The sequence below is a fragment of the Ailuropoda melanoleuca genome, chromosome 17, assembly GCF_002007445.2.
Source record: "Ailuropoda melanoleuca isolate Jingjing chromosome 17, ASM200744v2, whole genome shotgun sequence".
In the NCBI taxonomy this organism is placed as follows: domain Eukaryota; kingdom Metazoa; phylum Chordata; class Mammalia; order Carnivora; family Ursidae; genus Ailuropoda; species Ailuropoda melanoleuca.
The window spans coordinates 30,356,228-30,375,126 of record NC_048234.1 but is presented as its reverse complement, the minus strand read 5'-3'; the positions used below and the strand labels follow the sequence as shown (position 1 = coordinate 30,375,126).

Genomic DNA, 18,899 nt, shown 5'->3' with positions numbered 1-18,899 from the left:
CGCTTGTGCTGGCCTGATCTCTCTCAGGAAATTGCTATGCTGTCCGCTTGCCGCGAGCATTACTTGATTTGTCGGTCTGTGCTCTCCACGCACACGTGCTGCTGGGGAACGGTGGTCCACTTCTCGGCTTCCGTCACCATGGCTTCCGCATCCATCAGTCCAAATCCGTACAGGTGGCTCACTATGGAGGACAACAGGCTGGTCAGCTTCACGGAACTTAGGGTCAACCTAGCCTGTTCCATGTCGAGTTCTGGCAGAGAGCCCAGACACACCCCTAGGGAATCCTAACGTTCTCGCTAGCCTCGATTTAAGAAAACAAGTAAAACAACACATGTGAGCCAACAAGATCACAAAATGAATGTCTCTTATTCAGTGATGATGTATTAGGACTAGTAACAGGACTATCATTTATGGATTACTAGCATGTGGCAGGCACTAGACCGTCTTTCTCCATGTAACCCTCTCCAAGATCTTAAGATGTTGGTGCTATTGTGATTATCGTTCATGGAAGAGAACACTGAGGAACAGAGAGAGACCTAAAACCGAGTAGCAATTCAGTGGTTGAGCTGGATTCTAACCCACGGAGTTTTGCTCCAAGGCCTGAACTGTTAAGGACTTCAAGTGATGACCTCATCAATTCTGTCAGATAATGACTACTAGGTTTAAAGAGAAGGGACAGTGTCTAGACCTACTCCTGGTATAACAAGAACGTACATGCAAGAAATACCCGTTTTCTGACATATCCAGGAGTTAGGCCAAACATCTCAGAAGACAACAATTATTACCTTTCCTCTAGCATATGAAAAATTGATTAAACTTTATGCACGCAATATTTGGAGGCCTCTAGATTTTTATACCAGTGTCTTCAAATGTCGTAATCTTTTGGTTCTCGGTAAGAATACCTATTGATCTAAATCTAATTTGACATAACGGTCTCAGAAACTCCAATCACATAGAGGAATATTTTTTAAATTAATTAATTAATTTTTACCCCATCCCTCCACCCCCTCCCCTCCAGCGACCCTCAGTTGGCTTCCTACCTATAGGAATATTTTAACGATGATACAGCAATATACACGTGTGTAGTTCTTTTTTAAAAAAACTTTAAAATCCCAGTGAATACTTAAAAATCTCCACCCTGTATTAAACCGTCTTGTATCTTTATATTTAACACAAAGTCATATTGCTACCAGACTTGTTGCCTAACACATTTTCCTTATAACATTATTTTACACGAAAATGTCTGTCGCTGCCCGTGCTTATGGATTATTTCAATACTTCCACTTGAAATTCAAGACACTCTATGATATAGTCCCATTCTACTTGCAAAACCACCTCCTCGATAAAATCTGTACTTCAGAAAGGTCATTCCTTTACAGCTCCCGGTCAGACCTGGCTCTATTGCTTCACTACTTTGGCTCATGCTGAGACCTTGGCCTGGAACTCCCTGCCTCCTGCTCTCTGCACAGTCACATTCTACTTCTAAGTTCTGGAAGGCTTCGCCAGTCTATCTTCTTCCTGAACTAGCCTCTGTCCAATAAAAGTCAATAGACATTTACTGAAACTCAGCCATCTGTCATGAAGGAACTTTTCTCTTTTTTAGTCCCTAGAACTCTAATGAATTTGTCAGTCCACCTGCCCTTCTGCCCACCGAGCCATCCAGCCATCTACCTACCCATCCATGCATCCTTCCAACACTTCTTGAATGCCTTCTATGTGTCACTTTTTACTTCTGTGTCATTAATTGAAGTACTAGTTAATTCCATCAGCACATGTCTTTGTACCCTAACTATATTGTAAACTGCTTGAAGACAGGAACTAGGACTTCTATTTCTTCATATGTTTCATGGGATTTAGCAGAACTCTATACACATGGGGGGGGCGGGGGAAGAAATGATTGCATATAAAAAAGGAAAACTGTGTTAGGATTTGGAAATACTGCTTATTTCTGCTATTTGTTAATTACATAATTCTTGGCAAACAAGATAAAATAGCTAACCCACAATTTCCTTGTGATACGACTGTCTATCCCGTTTTACTAAGTTAAGTATTGTTATTTGTCCCACGTGAGAAACTCCTCATCAAGACCTATACAAATATAAGGGCTCATTATTAGAATATCACGTACTCAGCCAGACAGGACATACTGAATAAAACTGAATCAAACTACTCAGGGATAGCAAGAATATATGTGGGATTCTTATATGTGTACTTTTGTGACTTCTATTATAAATGATTATTTCTTGATTAAAAAGAAATGTATATGCATTGTAAAAACGTGGAAATACATCCAGAAAATAATGAAGAAAGCGAAACTCAGCAATAACCTCATCACAAACTGGGACGTGTACATTAACAGGTCTGTGTCAACAACTCCATATATTTAGTCTTAGTTACAGGACATGATAGGAGGGCATTCTGCCTCCTTTGTTAAAACAGAGTCAGAGTGATCCACGTGTTATGGAGAAATGTCAAGTGTGGGTTTAAGGAAACCGAACTGTGGAGATCTCTTATGCAAGGCTCTCATTTATCACTTAACCATCAATACAGGCAGTGATCTGTATCATTTCATCATGAACATTCCAAGGCGTTGTGTTTCCTAGAGGAACTGAAATTATGGCCCAACACACTACGCTATGCGAGGTTCCCTAACTCTGCACGGTACCCAAACATCCCCATGCTAGTGTCAAGGGGTTTTTTAACCAGCACAACTTAGCATTTGATCTCAGTTTAGGGAAAAGAGATGAAAGATTTGATTGGCAAGTGGGGGGAGGGGAAGAGGCTGGGTGGGAACTGGGCGGGTGGGGGGCAAAACGAGGGCTGCCTGGACTTGCTGTGGCCTCGCCCCCGATCCCCAGTAACTGTCAACCTAACAACCATTAGGACATAAATGAACACCTAGAGTCATCAAATACAACAAACACTTCAGGCCTGAGAAACAGCCACTTAAGTAGAAAAGCACCGTGAGTCTTTATGAAGGCCATAAATTTGTTTCCTTTTCTGAGTCAATTCCTCTCCTCCAGAAACAATGTCCATTCAGGCAACACTCAGCGTAGATGTTCAGAAAAGAGGCTGCCTAATTGCAGTTAAACTACAACCTGGCAGGGGAATGGAAAAAACATCGTATTAATAGAATATTAATAAATGAAGGAATTCCATTATATCAGTAAAGGGCATTCAGTCATGGAGATTAAAATACTGGAAATCGTCCATAATCATGACACCCGGCCTAAGAAAAAAAGAAAAAAAATGTGTATCCTTTTATGGGGGGTGGTGTTGTTGGCAATACATTAACCCCATGTGTTCTGACTGGCAATTATTTGTTTGGTTCTTAGTAAACACCAATGAGAAAATAAGACAATAAGACAATAATCACACAATGAATGGGGTAGGCAGATAAATTCTGATGTCATGATGTCAACTGGGGAAATAGCTATTAAGTAGTTGGGAAGCATTAATATTTTTTAAAAGCTATGATTATAATTTGACATATAATTTTATTATATACTACAAGTTTTCATTCTCTAAAATGACCTATAAATTCAGAAACAGATCTTTTCTTTAAATTTTTCTTAAGGATTTTATTGATTTGAGAGAGAGCATTAGACAGGGGAGGGGCAGAGAATTATAAGGGAAATTTGGAGGTCTGGTTTTTTTTTTTTTACCGATATATGTAAAGTCTTCATTAATGCACCAAATTTATTCAAGTATAGAACCAATATTCACACTTCAAAAAAATTACGATTATTGCAAATATACCAGGCAAACAACTCATTGTGCTATGGCCATCCGTACCTAAATTAGTTTTATTTACGCACATTTCTCATGCCAAGCTCAGAGCAAAACCTGCACCTGAAAATAACTTACGATGATCAAGTAGGACCGTCTCTGGCAAGCTTTGTGTAAAATGCAAAACTCTGTGAAGTTAGATACTATAATGGCGTGAGGAGGAATCCAAGCAGGTCAACGGAATTTTTCATTTCTATGAGTGTGGGCAGCAAACATTCAATTAATAGTCTGAACATTAATTAAGATTCAAAAATCAATATTTAGAAAGCTATCAAGGGAACAAAGCATATTTACAGAGTAATTAAAGATCCTGATGCAAAGTTATTGAGGTAGATTTCAGAAAGTAGAATGTTGCTGGGCAAGCTGAAAAAAGGGAATCTGCAATACTTGAATAACATTGTTTTTGCCTCATTAGGCTGCACGACTGTTTATGCAGATAAGCGGAGAAAAGTGGAATTGTCTTGTGCCAGAAGTATAGCTAGTTTTTATTCCAAGGAATCTGAAGGCATCCCTGCTTGCACCAGCTAGATGAAGGAGAGAAGGCGAGAAAATAGATAATGTGCTCCAGCAGGTGTATGTCTACTTTCTGATGGGACCAGAAGTGCTGAGGGAAGCTAATGGCTCAGCACGTAAGGAAATGATAGCATAGTTTGGAAGCAGACACACTTAGCTGAAACAATAGCTCTAGCTAGAAGGCCTTAAAAATTCCAGAGAAAAGCTAGAAACTCAGCAGGAAAAAAAAAATTCAAGTTCCCGAGCACAGGAAGCTATAACCAGTGAAATCTGGGATACTTTTATGTCTTTTTAGTGGACTATCCATACTGGAGCCAGAGAGTTTTTTAAAGATTTTTAAAATTTATTTATTTGACACAAACAGAGAGAGAGAGAGAGAAAGCAAGTAAAGAGAGCACTAGAAGAGAGGGGGGCAGCAGAGGGAGAGGCAGGAGCAGGCTCCCCACTGAGCAAGAAGCCCAATACAGGACTCGATCCCAGGACCCCAGGATCATGACCTGAATCGAAGGCAGACACTTAACCGATTGAGCCACCCAGGCATCCCCGAAGCTAGCTATTTTAAAGCTTTTTCTTTTTCTTTTTTTCCTCCCTCCCTCCCTCCCTCCCTCCTTCCTTTGTTTTAATATTACACTGAATGGAAAGTTCATGATAACTCTAAAATGACTATTAGTAAAGCACTCTCTCTATAATAAAAGACTTGGTTAAAATTTTTTTTTCTTTCTTTTTTTTTCCTTTTTAAGCTTTTGAGCTCTCGCATCTTTTAATACCAATAAATTGAGTGACTAGAGGGCGGACGGGCATCTCGGACTATTTTTGTTATTTGTTATGATACACCCAATCACCAAGATTTGAAACATGGTTGATAAATTCGGTTCCATTATTCGATTATTAGAAAGGGTCAATTTCAATACACCCACATAATTTACCCGATGAGTTACGGGGATGTGATGCAACTACTATGTAAGTCACTTCGGTGAGGGTCCAGGAGAAACAGAAAATGATATGCATTCTTAGGCAGGCATGAGAGAAGAATGACTTAACGATTTCACTAGGAAACAATTAAAAGCACTAACTGAGCAAAAAGACTTGAAAGGAGTATGAAATCCGTGAACACGACAATGGAAAGGAAGGAACCTGATCGAGCCTGGTGCACAGAAAGTGCTCGACACGTGTGAGCTGAAATCTGGAGGCAGGTAAGATGACCCAGGAAGGGAAGGCGGTATTTGGACTGTGCTTCGGCGCCTGCCAACTCTTCAGTGAGGTGGAGACACATGGAGAACACTCCAGGGGCCAGGAGGCAGCCTCCCGGTTACATAATCACCAGGTCTGTGTGTGGTTTCCCAGGGCGAGGAGGAAACCAGCAGCCCTGGAGTGGGTGGCGTGTGGGGTGGGTGGTCAGCAGGGGATGGGCATTCGTGGTCAACATGGCAGGAAATAAGGGGGTGAGAGCAGACTGCCGGGGAGCCGCGAGCCAACCGCGAAGGTGGGGTGCCCCCCACCCTCAATCGGACTGTTGCTATTCTCATCTAGCTGTAAGTAAACCACCAGACTAAAAGGTAGTTAGGCAAATTCCTGTCTTGAGCGGGACTGCTGATCTGTGTGGGAAGAGACTCCAACCCGAGATCAAAGAGGTCCTGCAGCTGTGGGGGGCCTCGTACCTTTGGGTTCTTTGATCCTCACTTCGCTGAACCACCTGCTCTGAGAGGACTGCTCCCACCAGGGACCCCGTGCCCCTCCTGCCTCCTGCACCAGTTAATCAAACCAAGCCGAATGTGCGAGACAGGAGGAGGGGGAGAAACAGGAGAGGGCTCAGGACACTTGCCTTAGGTCTCCGCTGAAGCACTGCCCTTTTCAAGTAAAAATGAACAGCTAAATAGGAAACCATAAAATGTAAGATTCTTAAGGATGAAAAAGTGGGAAGTGGAGCTCTTCAGTCCTCCTCCGTCAGCGTTTCGGGACACCTAACCATCTGGGACAGACGGAAGGAGGATGCTTCCAGAATCACCCCCGTCTTCCCTTTCCTCAATCCCCTTCTCCGACATCACTCTCTTCCTTAGGTACCCTTTAGAAGATTGCAGGCTGAAAGGCACATAAGCTCCTTCGAAAGGCAGAGCAACAGTGAACAGCGCTTTCTCCTGTCCTGCGGTGCAAAATGCAGACTCCCCAGGGGCAGGAATGACACCTGCCGTATTCTGCCTGGCTTGTTTTTATTTTTCCCTCGCTCTTCCTGCAATCTCCAGCTCTACTAACCACTGCAGCCAGATCCAAACATGCCAGCCGTCACCGGCGCTACTGAGGACTTGCATGTGGAAAGTTTCTAGACATTGGTACCTGTCTGTCTGCAGGGTCTGCACTTCAGAGCTCCCCCCTCGGGATGGGTTTGGTCAGCAGCTGTAGGGAGTCTGACAGGCCCATCATCACACAGACAGGAAGTAAGAAGAGTTGAGGAAAACACTGGTGAGCGCTTCTCCATGTGTGATGTACTTCCTTACATACGGCAGTATATACACACGATGTATTATGGTACATATGCATATGTAAAGATATTTATTAGATTTATTTTATTTTATTTTACAGAATTAAGGAGATTGGCCAGCCTTCTCTCAAGGACCTTTTTCTATTTTAAGAAAAGAAAAAAAAAGTCAAAGTATTTTCTTTTCTTTGGCCATTCCCTTTTAATTTGCTCCCAACGTGGTTATAACTAGCAAGTCATTTGCTTAAGATACTTGACTAGTATTTCTGGAATGGAGGGAGGAAAACATTTTACCAGCTTGGAGAGAGCTAGTCATGTCTCCCAGGGTCCATGCAGATCACAACTGTGCTTGTTTTAGGAAAGTAAGATTGTTTGGATGGAGACGAAAACAAGGTCTAAAATATACTATGAGGGTCTTTGGGGGAAAGCTAACTGAAGATCAGACTGACCATTTATCAGCTCACCAACCTAGATCTTCCCGCTGTGTAACTTGAGCAAACAATTACCAGCCTGGGATCCTGGTGAACCAACAGCCAAAATTCCTGTTTGTGAATCATTTCCGTATTATTTTTAAGTAACTCTTCATTTAATTTTCCTTTTATTTGCTTTGTCCTTAAATTCTCCTAAGAAGGAAGGAATAGAAATTCTGGTTGATGTTTAGTTCCAGTGAGTGCATTTTCACAGTTAGTGGTTAACAGGGGTGGTGAAGACATGGTTATTTCATCACTGGCCCACGTGACCTGGAGCTGTTACTCACTGTTGCTTTGATGGTCGCAAAACACAAAGAAGGGCAACAACAAAGAAGAAGGTATTCCTTCCAACTGGGAATGTCGCCATCTCATTGGAAAGAAAGCTAACACTTATCCTTCTAAGTTTCAAACACCGTGTAAGGCTTCTCATGAACATTCCTTTTCATTTACATAAAACCCAAATCATTTTTAAACTTTAGGGACAATAACATGGAAATTCCTGTAAACTTTCCGAAAAATGGGCCATTACTGAGGACTGTGTATTCTCGTAGAAGAAAAAGACTTGAGATGGTTCTTCAATCCTTAAGTAAGATATGGATTCATGGAGGTATATCTGGGGCTAAGTAATGAGACCAGGATATCTGAAATGGTGGCTTCCTCAAGAAAGCTGCGTGGCCCTGGAATCCCACGGGTGGATTTCGACCTCAGGCAGTGAGCAGCCAATGATCAAGGAAATGACATAATTCAATTGATATTCTAGAAGGAGTAATCTGGCATTGGTCGATAGGATATGAAAGGCTAGAAGGAAGCAAGCAGGGAACTGGTTATTTCAATGGTGCACCATGAGGGATTGTAAACCAGGTCACCGACATGGTGAATGAAACAAGAGGTCAGCTAAGGAGGGGGTAATGAAATGTCACAACTCACACATCGAGAGAGACTGAGGAGAGGGAGAGGGAAGAGGGTGAATGGGGTGATCAAGGGACGAGTATCCCCTGAGGACAGAGGTACATTTTGGGGAGAAGCTGTTTTGTAAAAGATGACTGACAGATCCTGTTCCCGGGGTTTTGAGTTTGCAATGACGGGGGAGCCCTGGGTAGAGATTCTAGGTCGGTAACGGATTTAGATGATGTTGACGAGGTAGAACTGAAAATCACTAATAAGGAGGGGATATCTGTAACTGAAAGAAAGGCAGAGATGCGGGGGGAAAAAACCTGAGGAATTAAGAGGCGGTGGGGGGAGGGGGAGAGAGTGTGCAGTGTTCCCTCCAGAACTCTGCAAGGGACAGACCTTAGGGAATGGCTAAGGTGAAGGGAGAGAAAGGCATCACCAAAGTGTCAGAGAACAAGGGCTCTAGCTGTGCATCACAAAAGGCAAGGAAAGAGATCCCTGGGTAGATCAAAAGCAGGAAATCTTACAGAAACACAAGAGGCTTCTGATTGGGCAAGGAGGAGATGGCTGCATGTCTCACAGAGTAATTTCACTTCAAAGGCGGAAGCAGAAACAAGATTGCAGAGAATTACAGAGGGGCTCAACAGTAAGGAAAGGGAAGCAGCTGATTCAGACTGCTTGCTGGGAATTTTTAGTTGCATAAGGGAGGAGGGAACTAAGGCAGTAGGATAATGGAAAAAGTTTTTGGTTTTTGTTTTTCTTTCAAGATGGTGGGGGCAGAGGGGGGATACAAAGTTTGAAAATAGAGAGTTATAGTCCAATTATGAGTCCAATCCAGGAAGGATTATGAGTGCAGCTGGGTGCAAAGGGCCAAGTGACTGACAATGGATACAATGGTTTACATATTTTTTTAATTTAAATTTTAATTCATTAATTTTTTTAAGGGATAAGATGTTTGGAGGTCACTTTTCAAATTTGGGATTCGCTATCCAAGCTCTGGAAAAAGAAATGATTTGAGACTTGATGTTTTCACTTCGTCTAAGGATGGTACGTGATTGGCACCACCTTAAATGCACAGGAAAGAAGGTGATTCACTCCATGCAGTGGGGGGCTTAGGGCAGCGGTCCCGGACTTGCGTGAGCATCAGATTCAGCCAGAGGACTTGTGCAAGCACATGCTGTTTGGTCCCACTGATTAGTGGTTTTAAAGTAAGGTCCAACATAAAGAACTTCTGCAACTCAACACCAAAAAAATCCCAAACAATCCACTTAAAAAATGAACAGAGGACCTGAATAGACATTTTTTTCCAAAGAAGACATACAGATGGCCAAAAGACACATGGAAAGATGCTTAACATCACTCATCATCTGGGAAATGCAAGACAAAACCACAATGAGATCACCTTACACCTGTCGGATTGGCTAAAATAAAAAAGGCAAGAAACAACAAGTGTTGGCAAGGATGTGGAGAAAAAGGAACCCTCGTGCACTATCAGTGGGATTGGAAATTGGTGCAGCCACTGTGGAAAACAGTATGGAGGTTCCTAAAGAAATTAAAAAACAGAACCACCCCATGATCCAGTAATTCCACTACTGTGTATTTACCCAAAGAAAGGAAAAACACTAATTTGAAAAAATATGTGTATCCACAGATTTACTGCAACATTATTTACAATAACCAAATTATGGAAGCAACCCAAGTGTCCACAGATGGATGACTGGATGAGGAAGATGTGGTACACACACACACACACACACACACACAGGAATATTACACAGCCATAAAAAAGGGTGTGATCTTGACATTTGTGACAACATACCAAGTGAAATAAATCAGACTGGAAAAGACAAATACCATATGGTTTCACTCCTATGTGGAATCTAAAAAAACAATTGGATGAACAAAAAGTGGAATCAGACCTATAGATACAGAGAACAAACTGACGGTTGCCAGAGGGAGGGGGGATGGAGGGGATTGGGAGCTACACGCTTCCAGCGATGGAATGAGTAAGTCCCAGGAACAAAGGCCACCACACTGGGAACACGGTCAGTGATGCTGTAATTGCATATGGTGACAGATACAGCATAGCCTACAGAGAAGCTGAATCACTATGCTGTATATCTGAAACGAATGTAACATCGTGTATCAACTCAAATAAAACAAAGTGTCAACTCAAATAAAGCGGAGTGTCAACTCTACTTAAATTAAAAAAAAAAAAAACAACACAGAAGAGATGAAGGCCTAGAATTTGCATTAGATTCTATCCAGTTCCCAGGTAATGCTGATGTTGTTGGTCCAGGGACCCTCCGGTGAGAGCCACGTCCGGAGGGTATTAGAGCTGGCATCTCTCCTGGACCCCCGTTAATAAAGCCTGCTTAATTAGGTTAGCATCTCCAACTCGGGGTCTGAGGCTCTGGAGACAGGATTCCTCAATAGCCTTCCTTCATTCCAGCAGCACAAGAAATGAAAAGTGGCTCTCCAGCAGCTTATGCTAATGTCTTTCCTATGAATTACCACACATATTTTTGCTTCCCCTTCCTAAAATATTTTAGGAAGATAAGTTCTCTTAATTAACCTGTAGATATCCCTCACTCACTGAGCACAGGTTGGTCTAGATATTTTCTTCTTTGGATGCACATTACTCAAGGAGTTAAAGTCTGTTCATTCCTAGGTCAGAATCTGGGTTTGACTGAGTTGGGACACAGCATCAAGCTCAATTACAATGTTGAAGAATAGTAAATGTTCTAAAGATTCTATTTAATGCATTTAAATCTATCTATTTTATCTAATCTTACTGTTTCTATAGTTGAAGTACATTTAATGTAGCAAGCGGGCTCCCCAAAATAAGATGCCCAGAAGAAATTTTATATGGGAGGTAAAAATATCATCTTACATATGCATTTTATTACATATTAACTAATGAAATCTTTACAACAGTCCTACTGGCAAGATAGTATTATTCACACTTTACAGCTGAAAAAATAAGCCTCATAAACATTAAAAGAACTTGCCCAAAGTCACATGACTCAATCCCCAGTGTTCAGAACCTCTTTGTATCATGTATGTATCCGTCGATTACTGTGGTCTATAAGACACACAGTGTTTCTTGCAACTCATTTCTCAAATCAAGCATCATCCTCAGAATAACGCGGTGGCGAAGGGGGTGGAGACATTTCAAAAATTTATCTGTCTTCCACAAATGAACATGGGAACATTTTTATCTTCTTTGCCTTTTGAAAGTCAGCTGCATAAAAAGTGCTCACTTCTTCAAAGTTCATTAAAATATCCTGGGCAGAAAAAGACATATGTGGGGCTTGGGAGGAAAGTTAGCATCTGGCCCATAACCCTTTCACCTGTTCTTGCTGAGGATGACCTTCTTCAGTCACTTCTACCAGGGATTTTCTCTGAGTGTGAAGATATTAACAACATGGAAAAGATCCTTTATTTTATATTCAAGCCTAGGCCATTTTTTTCTTTTTATTAGAGCTAGCCAGGTGACAGAATGGCAGGTGACAGAATGGCACTGAGTAGCAGAGAACAACTTCCCATTTGTTAACAACCAGCAGCGATCACAACACCCTTCTTCTCCGGCTCTTGCAACGATGACTCTGGAAACGTCAGGGTGTACCATGTCTTCTGGTCTAACACCATAAAGCGAAGCCTGTTGAAGCCATTATTGGGATGTGTGATAGAAGTTTAATTGCTTTGAAATGCCTAAGGCTAGCAAGATGTGAACATGTGTAAAGAGTCTGAATTGAGATTTTAAGGGGGAAAAAAAAAAGAAGTCTGGATCTATTTATTTCACAGAAGATGTATCCAGATGGCTTCTGCGAAGCAATGGCCTGCCACGTAGTCGTACCTTGCTGGGTGCACTGGCCTCAGGAAGTTACGCATACGGCTAGCGCAGGAATCATTTTTTGGATTTCCTTCTGAGTCTTTGAGTCTGGTTTATATTCCATGAACTGGCACCAACATAAAGATCTCTCCAGAGAGAAAGGGGAAAAAAAGGATGGGCTATGTCATCCTTACTAAAACCGTACTTTAAAGAGTCATCAGAAGGCCCTTTTTTCTTATTTACTTGGGCTCCTTCATGGATCCTGAACCAGTTTTCACAGCTGACGCAGTGCCCATTTACCACCATTTTGGTCACGGGAAGTTGGATTTGGGGCAGAGAGCTGGTGCTGCCGTCTATGCTGGGAACACTGGTTGTCAGCGTCCAAGCTGGTATGTACAAGTTCCAATCAGAGTTTCTCCGGTGCGCCTCTGTCATGTAGCTCCCTTCACATTTAAAACTCTATTCCACAGACAGTAGACAAGGTGGTCCGTGGGGAGCACCTTCACATGACGGCTTGATGATAATCACAGAAGCTTCGAAGAAAGCCTCCACCACTGCTTTATGTCTGTGCTCAGGCAGCCCCCATATGTCAATATTCAAAAAGACGCTTCACCCCAAATATGAGTCTTCCGCTGGCCCCAGATGAAGTGATTGTACATCTGAATTCATGAAACATCAATCATTTTTGGTCACAAAAATGAGAGAAGGTAAAAACACTATGAAAAGAATAACAGATTTGTACTTAGCATGCACACTCACTTAAAATTCTAAGATTTCACCTCGAACTTTGTCTGGAGAGCTGTGATGAAATCATCAGAGACACTGAAAGGTTCTATTTGACTCTAGTAACACGGAGCTAGTTTGCTAACGGAGGTTTTGTGAATGTCAAGGTTGAAGCAACAGGTAAAGATTAAAATGAGCAAAACCATCTCTGGATAGATATCTTTTAAAAGATAATCATGCCTTCGAGAATTTTGAGAGAAATCACAGTGGAATTCTATGCAATAGAGCTGGCCGTGTGGGATCTCCGTGAACTAGAGAAAGGTACCCCTTTCTCTAGGTGGATGTCATTCCCCCTCTGGGGCACACGGCTTGGTGAGTGGATCACAGGCTGGATTTCTGTCTCTACCCAACCCTTCCGTTTGGTTCCCTAGTGCAGTTAATAACCTGTACAACCAATGATGGCAAAACCATCTCGCACAGTATATTAAGAAAGTATATAGTGGTAGCTTCTGGTGAGTTCAAATAAGCAATGCAGTTTCCTAGGATCACAGACAATCCTAAGTTTGCTTCACAACACAGAAAAAAATATTCATGTAAACCTAAAAAAGAGAAAAAGTCATTTATAAACTCTCAATGTTTCTGTCACATGACTTGCACCCGTCTTAGAGCAACTCGAGAGGCTAGCCCAGAATTATGTTGCTTGCTTGATGGCTTTAAATTTCTGCAGTCACATGGCAAATACAAAGACTATAACTGCATGTGAAAAATAATTCAAATATTGGAAGTTAAGTGGCTTTCCGAAGGTCACGGCGAACGAGGATAACCAGTGAAAAGACTCTGGTCAAGGAGAATGTGTGAGGCCTTCTTGAAGCACAATTTCTGGCCTGACATTTTTCAAGGAGCCATCCTGTCCTCGCACCTTTTGCCCCAGGTTTATTAAACAGTCATTTCAAAAAGCATTTCTTTCCCTTCCTTAAAAAAAAAAAAAAGAATTTAGCAAAAATGATTATATATCTCAACTCTAGAACTCTCCTCATTTAGAAGGAAGGCAAGAGATGATCAAAAATTTCACTGAATGTCACCGCCTTTAAGGTCAGGAATATACAATTGCATACTAAGATAATATAAAATGATCACCGCAAGAGAATTCACATCCATTTTAACAAGTCGGTGTCTTACCTACGTGTCACTTTGTAGGACATATCATAGGACCAATGGATTTACACCATCAGTTTAAGAAATAAAACTCTTTCTGACATCAGACAAGCAACTAGAATCAACTTGCTTGAACGTCATTACTGTCACTAACTCTCTCCAATCACTGCAGGGGCTCCAAAATGTTTTTCAAATGAAATGAGAACTCCTAACTGTGGGATTCAATAGCTTTGATGGCAGTATCCTTATAATTACTTTCCTCATCACACCTCACCTGCCCTTTTTACACACTGGACCCTCTCTCCCTTCTCCTCGACTGTTGCTTTCCCTGTGGAGGTCTCATCCAGTTTTAGCCCCCAATCCTCCGAGAAATGCGAACAAACAAAATAATGCATCTGGGTAAACCGAGTAGCCACCCTAGGACCTATTTCAGACCAGCTTCAGTTCCCAATACTACGTCAAGTTCTCCAATGTCTTCCACCCTCTTATTACAGTTATTTATGCCTCTGATCAAGTTTATATATGTGACATTAACCCAATTCACGAACGATCAGCAGATTACGCGTTTTCTCAATATGTTCAAGCCCATTCATTGAAATCCAAGTAGTCTTAGAGAAAAACAGAGCACACAACCAAGGAGGTTAGCCCTTTATCCAGAAGCCGCAACTAAAATCACTGACAAATGAAAACAGTAACCTAAATTATACTAAAAAGATGTGTTACAAGAGAATAGGTGTGTTACAAGAGAGGTGAATATAAAGTGGGGAGTCTATCATTTGAAAGAGATAGGGCAGGTTGTCACATCTCTAAGGTTACCCACAGCGTTTCAAAGCCCACAGCTCGACACACGTCCGCACATATCTGTGCTCAATTTTCACCGTGGACACAAATCTGAACAGAATATTAACTGTTTATTAATTTGATATTAAATGTGAGAATGACACGTGACCTGCAGATGGCAGTTTTACCTGCGTGCAAACTATGAATGAAGAACTGTGCCAAATTCTGTCTACAATACTGTTCTCTTCAGCCTTCCCGTTGCCGCGCACTCCAGCTCTGACGGCCTCCCACCTTTCCCTTGACCAAATCTTTGCCTACGTTGCCTGCCTGGCCCGAGGCTCTACACATCTGGTTAGCCATTTGGGTTGGCCCTCCCTCCTCAGGGTCCCTGTTTAAATTAGGCTTTTTCTGACAATCTCACGTTTACAGAGCTTTGTCTGTCCACACCCCAGACTTGTACGTGAATACTCATACCCAGCTCAACTCACAACCCCAGACTGGAAACAACAAAATCGTCCATGAAAATGTGAATGAGTAAAGAAACTGCGGTATATTCCCACCGTGGAGTATCACTTAGCAATAAAAAGTAATGAACACCTTATACGCCCAATGATTAGGAGGAACTTCAAAAATCTTATACGGAGAGGAAGAAGTCACTTCTGAATAATGCTACTTATATCAAAGTCTACAAAAGACAACATCATCTGTAGTGACAGAAAGGATACCAGTTGCATTGGGTGGGTTGGGGGGATAGGGGATGAGAAAAGAGCACGAAAGACCTTTCTGGGGTGATGGAAATGTTCTTTCCTTGATTGTAGTGATGGTTACGTGGGTTTATACATTTGTACACTTAAAATGGTGTGCGTTTTTTTATTTTTTTAAGATTTATGTATTTATTTGAAAGAGAGAGAGACCAGAGAGAGTGAGAGAACATAAGTGGGGAGGAGGGGCAGAGAAGAGGGAAAAGCTGACTGCCCGCTGAGCAGGGAGCCTGATGCGGGGCTCCATCCCAGGACCCCAGGATCATGACCTGAGTGGAAGGTACATGCTTAACCGACTGAGCCACCCCGGTGCCCTAAAATGGTGCTTTTTATCATACGTAAATGGACTCCAATAATGTGGATTAAGAATGTATACAGATGACCACATACAGTATTTGTCCCTATAGCTGAGAATCGGTCCCAGGCTGGTTGACTTTGGAGCCCAGGGTCGGAAGCACTCTGCTGAGTGAGTTTTTTTGTTCTGTTTTGCATGAACACAAAACTCCAAATAAGAAAATGATTGTTGAATTTTAAAAGCTTTTGTAAGAGAATGTGTCTGTGTGTGTATATGTATTCTGATAAGATGGTCTTGGCTTAAATCCTTTTTGGGTATCTTATTTTGTAACTGGACTCAGAATCCAATTATTAGCGCTTCACAGAAATCCATTTTGTTACTTTTTAGTCACAACACGCTTTTGGCCTGAAAATAGCATTGGCCCCACTTGATCATCCTTTGTAATCACCAGGTTTAGGGCTTGATGATTTTTATCTTAGCCTAAAATATCAATCGTAACCACAAAATATCAAGATTTGCTACCATGGGGGCGCCTGGGTGGCACAGCGGTTAAGCGCCTGCCTTCGGCTCAGGGCGTGATCCCAGTGTTATGGGATTGAGCCCCACGTCAGGCTCCTCTGCTGGGAGCCTGCTTCTTCCTCTCCCACTCCCCCTGCTTGTGTTCCCTCTCTCGCTGGCTGTCTCTCTGTCAAATAAATAAATAAAATCTTTAAAAAAAAAAAAAAAGATTTGCTACCATGAATAGCCAACCTCATATGCTGAAGGAAGACTTTCAAAAACACCCGGGGAACTCCAGCCTCATTAGAATTAGTGAAATTGATTTTCATCAGGTGATTACTCAAAGAGACATCGACTCTCTCTGAAGTGTACAAGCTTTTGCATATTGTTAAAAAATCATATTTTATGCTCACAGCTTGCATACTGTATATTAATGACTCAAGAGTCAGTAGGACACTGATAGCTATAATCGGTTCAGATTTCTATCACTAGTTCCTATGTTGAAGCAATTAATTACGACTGTTAAGATTTAGTAGGCTGAAGCCAAGGTGACATTTAAACATTAAAACTAATTTGCAAAAAATAATTTAAGTATAGCTGTGTTTGATATATGATTATACTATAGTCATATTGATATGCGATTATGGGATAAAACGTGTATGATGTATCAGTGATGATTTCATTACAAAGTCCTTAATTTATTTTTTCTCCTGCCCCACTCAAGGTAATTTGATTAAATTCAGCCCCAAAACAGCATTCTAATTCACAACATAGTTCTATATTTGTATCCTCATTTCAAGGAGTAGGAAGCTGTGACATATGAAAATATACATTTAAGACTCTTTTTTTTTTTTAAGGACTCTTTTTATGTTTGGTATTTTCCATTTTCAAAGCACTTTTCATTCAACGCGGCCTTCTCATTATGTCTGGTATGAGTTTCCCACATTCTAAAAAAACCAAGATACAAAAACTTTAATTGGCTTCCTTAAAGGCCACAGAAAATATCAATAACAGACTGTCCACTAGAATTTAAAGGTTCGTAAGATTGTGGCAAAGCCACAGATTACTCCACACATAACTCCCGTCATTAACTAATTATATCTGATAGACAATAGGTAGAGCAACCATTATTTTAATTCCATTTTGAAGATGGATTTTACGTGTGAAACCACGTGCATTTAAAACTTACATACTTAGGGATGAGAAAGCAAAACACAAGTGAACAAAACATCCCCAAAGTCTAACAAACCTAGTACTTCCCTTCAAAGTTCAATATGGAGAAAACAACATTTTTCCTTGGTAGAAGGCATTTTTAAACCTCACGTATTTAGGAAGTGTGAGCGGAACACTCTGATAGGACAAGTGGATATTTTGGACACAGGACTCTAGGGTAAGGAACGATCAAGCCGTTTCCTGTCAGGGGTTCCATATTACCGTTCTCAGGTAGATATTTACGTAAAACATCCACCAGGAGAATGGATAAAGATAAAATCCTGAAATTATGTGATTCACATCTTTTTTTTGGTAAATGAGCAAGAAGATGGGCTCATGTATTCGATGGTCAGTAAACAGGAAAAGGAAAGGTTTTCAGTCAATATATATTAAATGAAATTGAGTTCACAGAGTACAATAGAATAAGACATGGAATCTTGAAAGAAAGTCAGCTGGCATTTCCAATGAGCACATTTTATTCGATAGAATCAAATGTATTTGCTCCCCTTTTCCTTTGCATTAGAAGAGAAGGGCTCAATGACTTATTTCTACGAATTGGACGGGGACTGGAATCAAGCATCTGATTCTAATGTCACCCCTGACACTGACCAGGTGAATAACATTTCACTTTGACCTTTCTTCAAAAACATGATGCGCAGATTACCAATTAAGGGGCATTAGGGTAGCTTTAATCATCGCTACCAACATCACATCAGCATGCTAAGTGGCAAAGATGAACTATTATTTGTGCAGTGAAATAATAACATAAAACATAGCTTTACCCTTTCAAACGGTAATACATCAGGTATCACTTCACACACTCAAAAAAGAACACATTTCAAAACCTTTAGTTTCAATTCAACACATGGCATGCTTAATGGTTTCAGCACTGCTAATTCTTTTTAATAAGTGTTACAAACTGAAAGCAAGACAGGTAGGTATTAAAAATATATTGGAACATCTTAAAATTACCAGCCCTACCAGTGGAAATAAAATGATGGCAATTAAAGGTAATAAAGGTTATTAAAAGTTAGGGCCTTGGAGGCTAAGAAGTCATGTTAGACTGTCAATTGTTTTCCCACGGTGGGAAAGCAGTTAGATATTTAAAGAAAAAAAAAAAGTCCAGTAGTTTAGTGCTGGTCAAAGAAAGAGTCAGTGGGGATGGAGAGGTTTCAGCGACATGCTGGTAGAAAAAGAGAGACTTACATAGTCTGGGAGGGCAGTGAAATGGAAGGCGTGGTAACCTCGCTCACTTAGTTGTCATTTTTGATTTTCAATGACATTTTTTTCATTCTTTCGCCTAGTAAAGATGACAGAAGGTCCTAATTTATTATCTGATGTCTATTCCTGTTCCTAAATTTAAGAGAGTTTAACTGTATACAGTCATATAATCCAAATACAGACACTTTGAAAAAAAACTAGAGCACCAATGTTGCATGCATTCAATTGTGCTTGTAAGTGCATCCACAAACCACAGGTATGAGTTGGGGGGGTGGCGGGGGGA

The 18,899-nt window shown here is 41.1% G+C and overlaps 1 protein-coding gene across 1 annotated transcript in view; it reads right to left on the bottom strand.

The window, feature by feature from the left end:
* Positions 1 to 18,899, bottom strand: part of PCSK5 (proprotein convertase subtilisin/kexin type 5) — a 309,676-nt gene that overhangs the window by 49,221 nt on the left and 241,556 nt on the right. Inside the window, exon 11 of the mRNA XM_011231366.3 lies at positions 64 to 181. Within this exon, the coding sequence (XP_011229668.1) occupies positions 64 to 181 (118 nt within the window). The remainder of the gene's footprint in view (positions 1 to 63; positions 182 to 18,899) is intronic.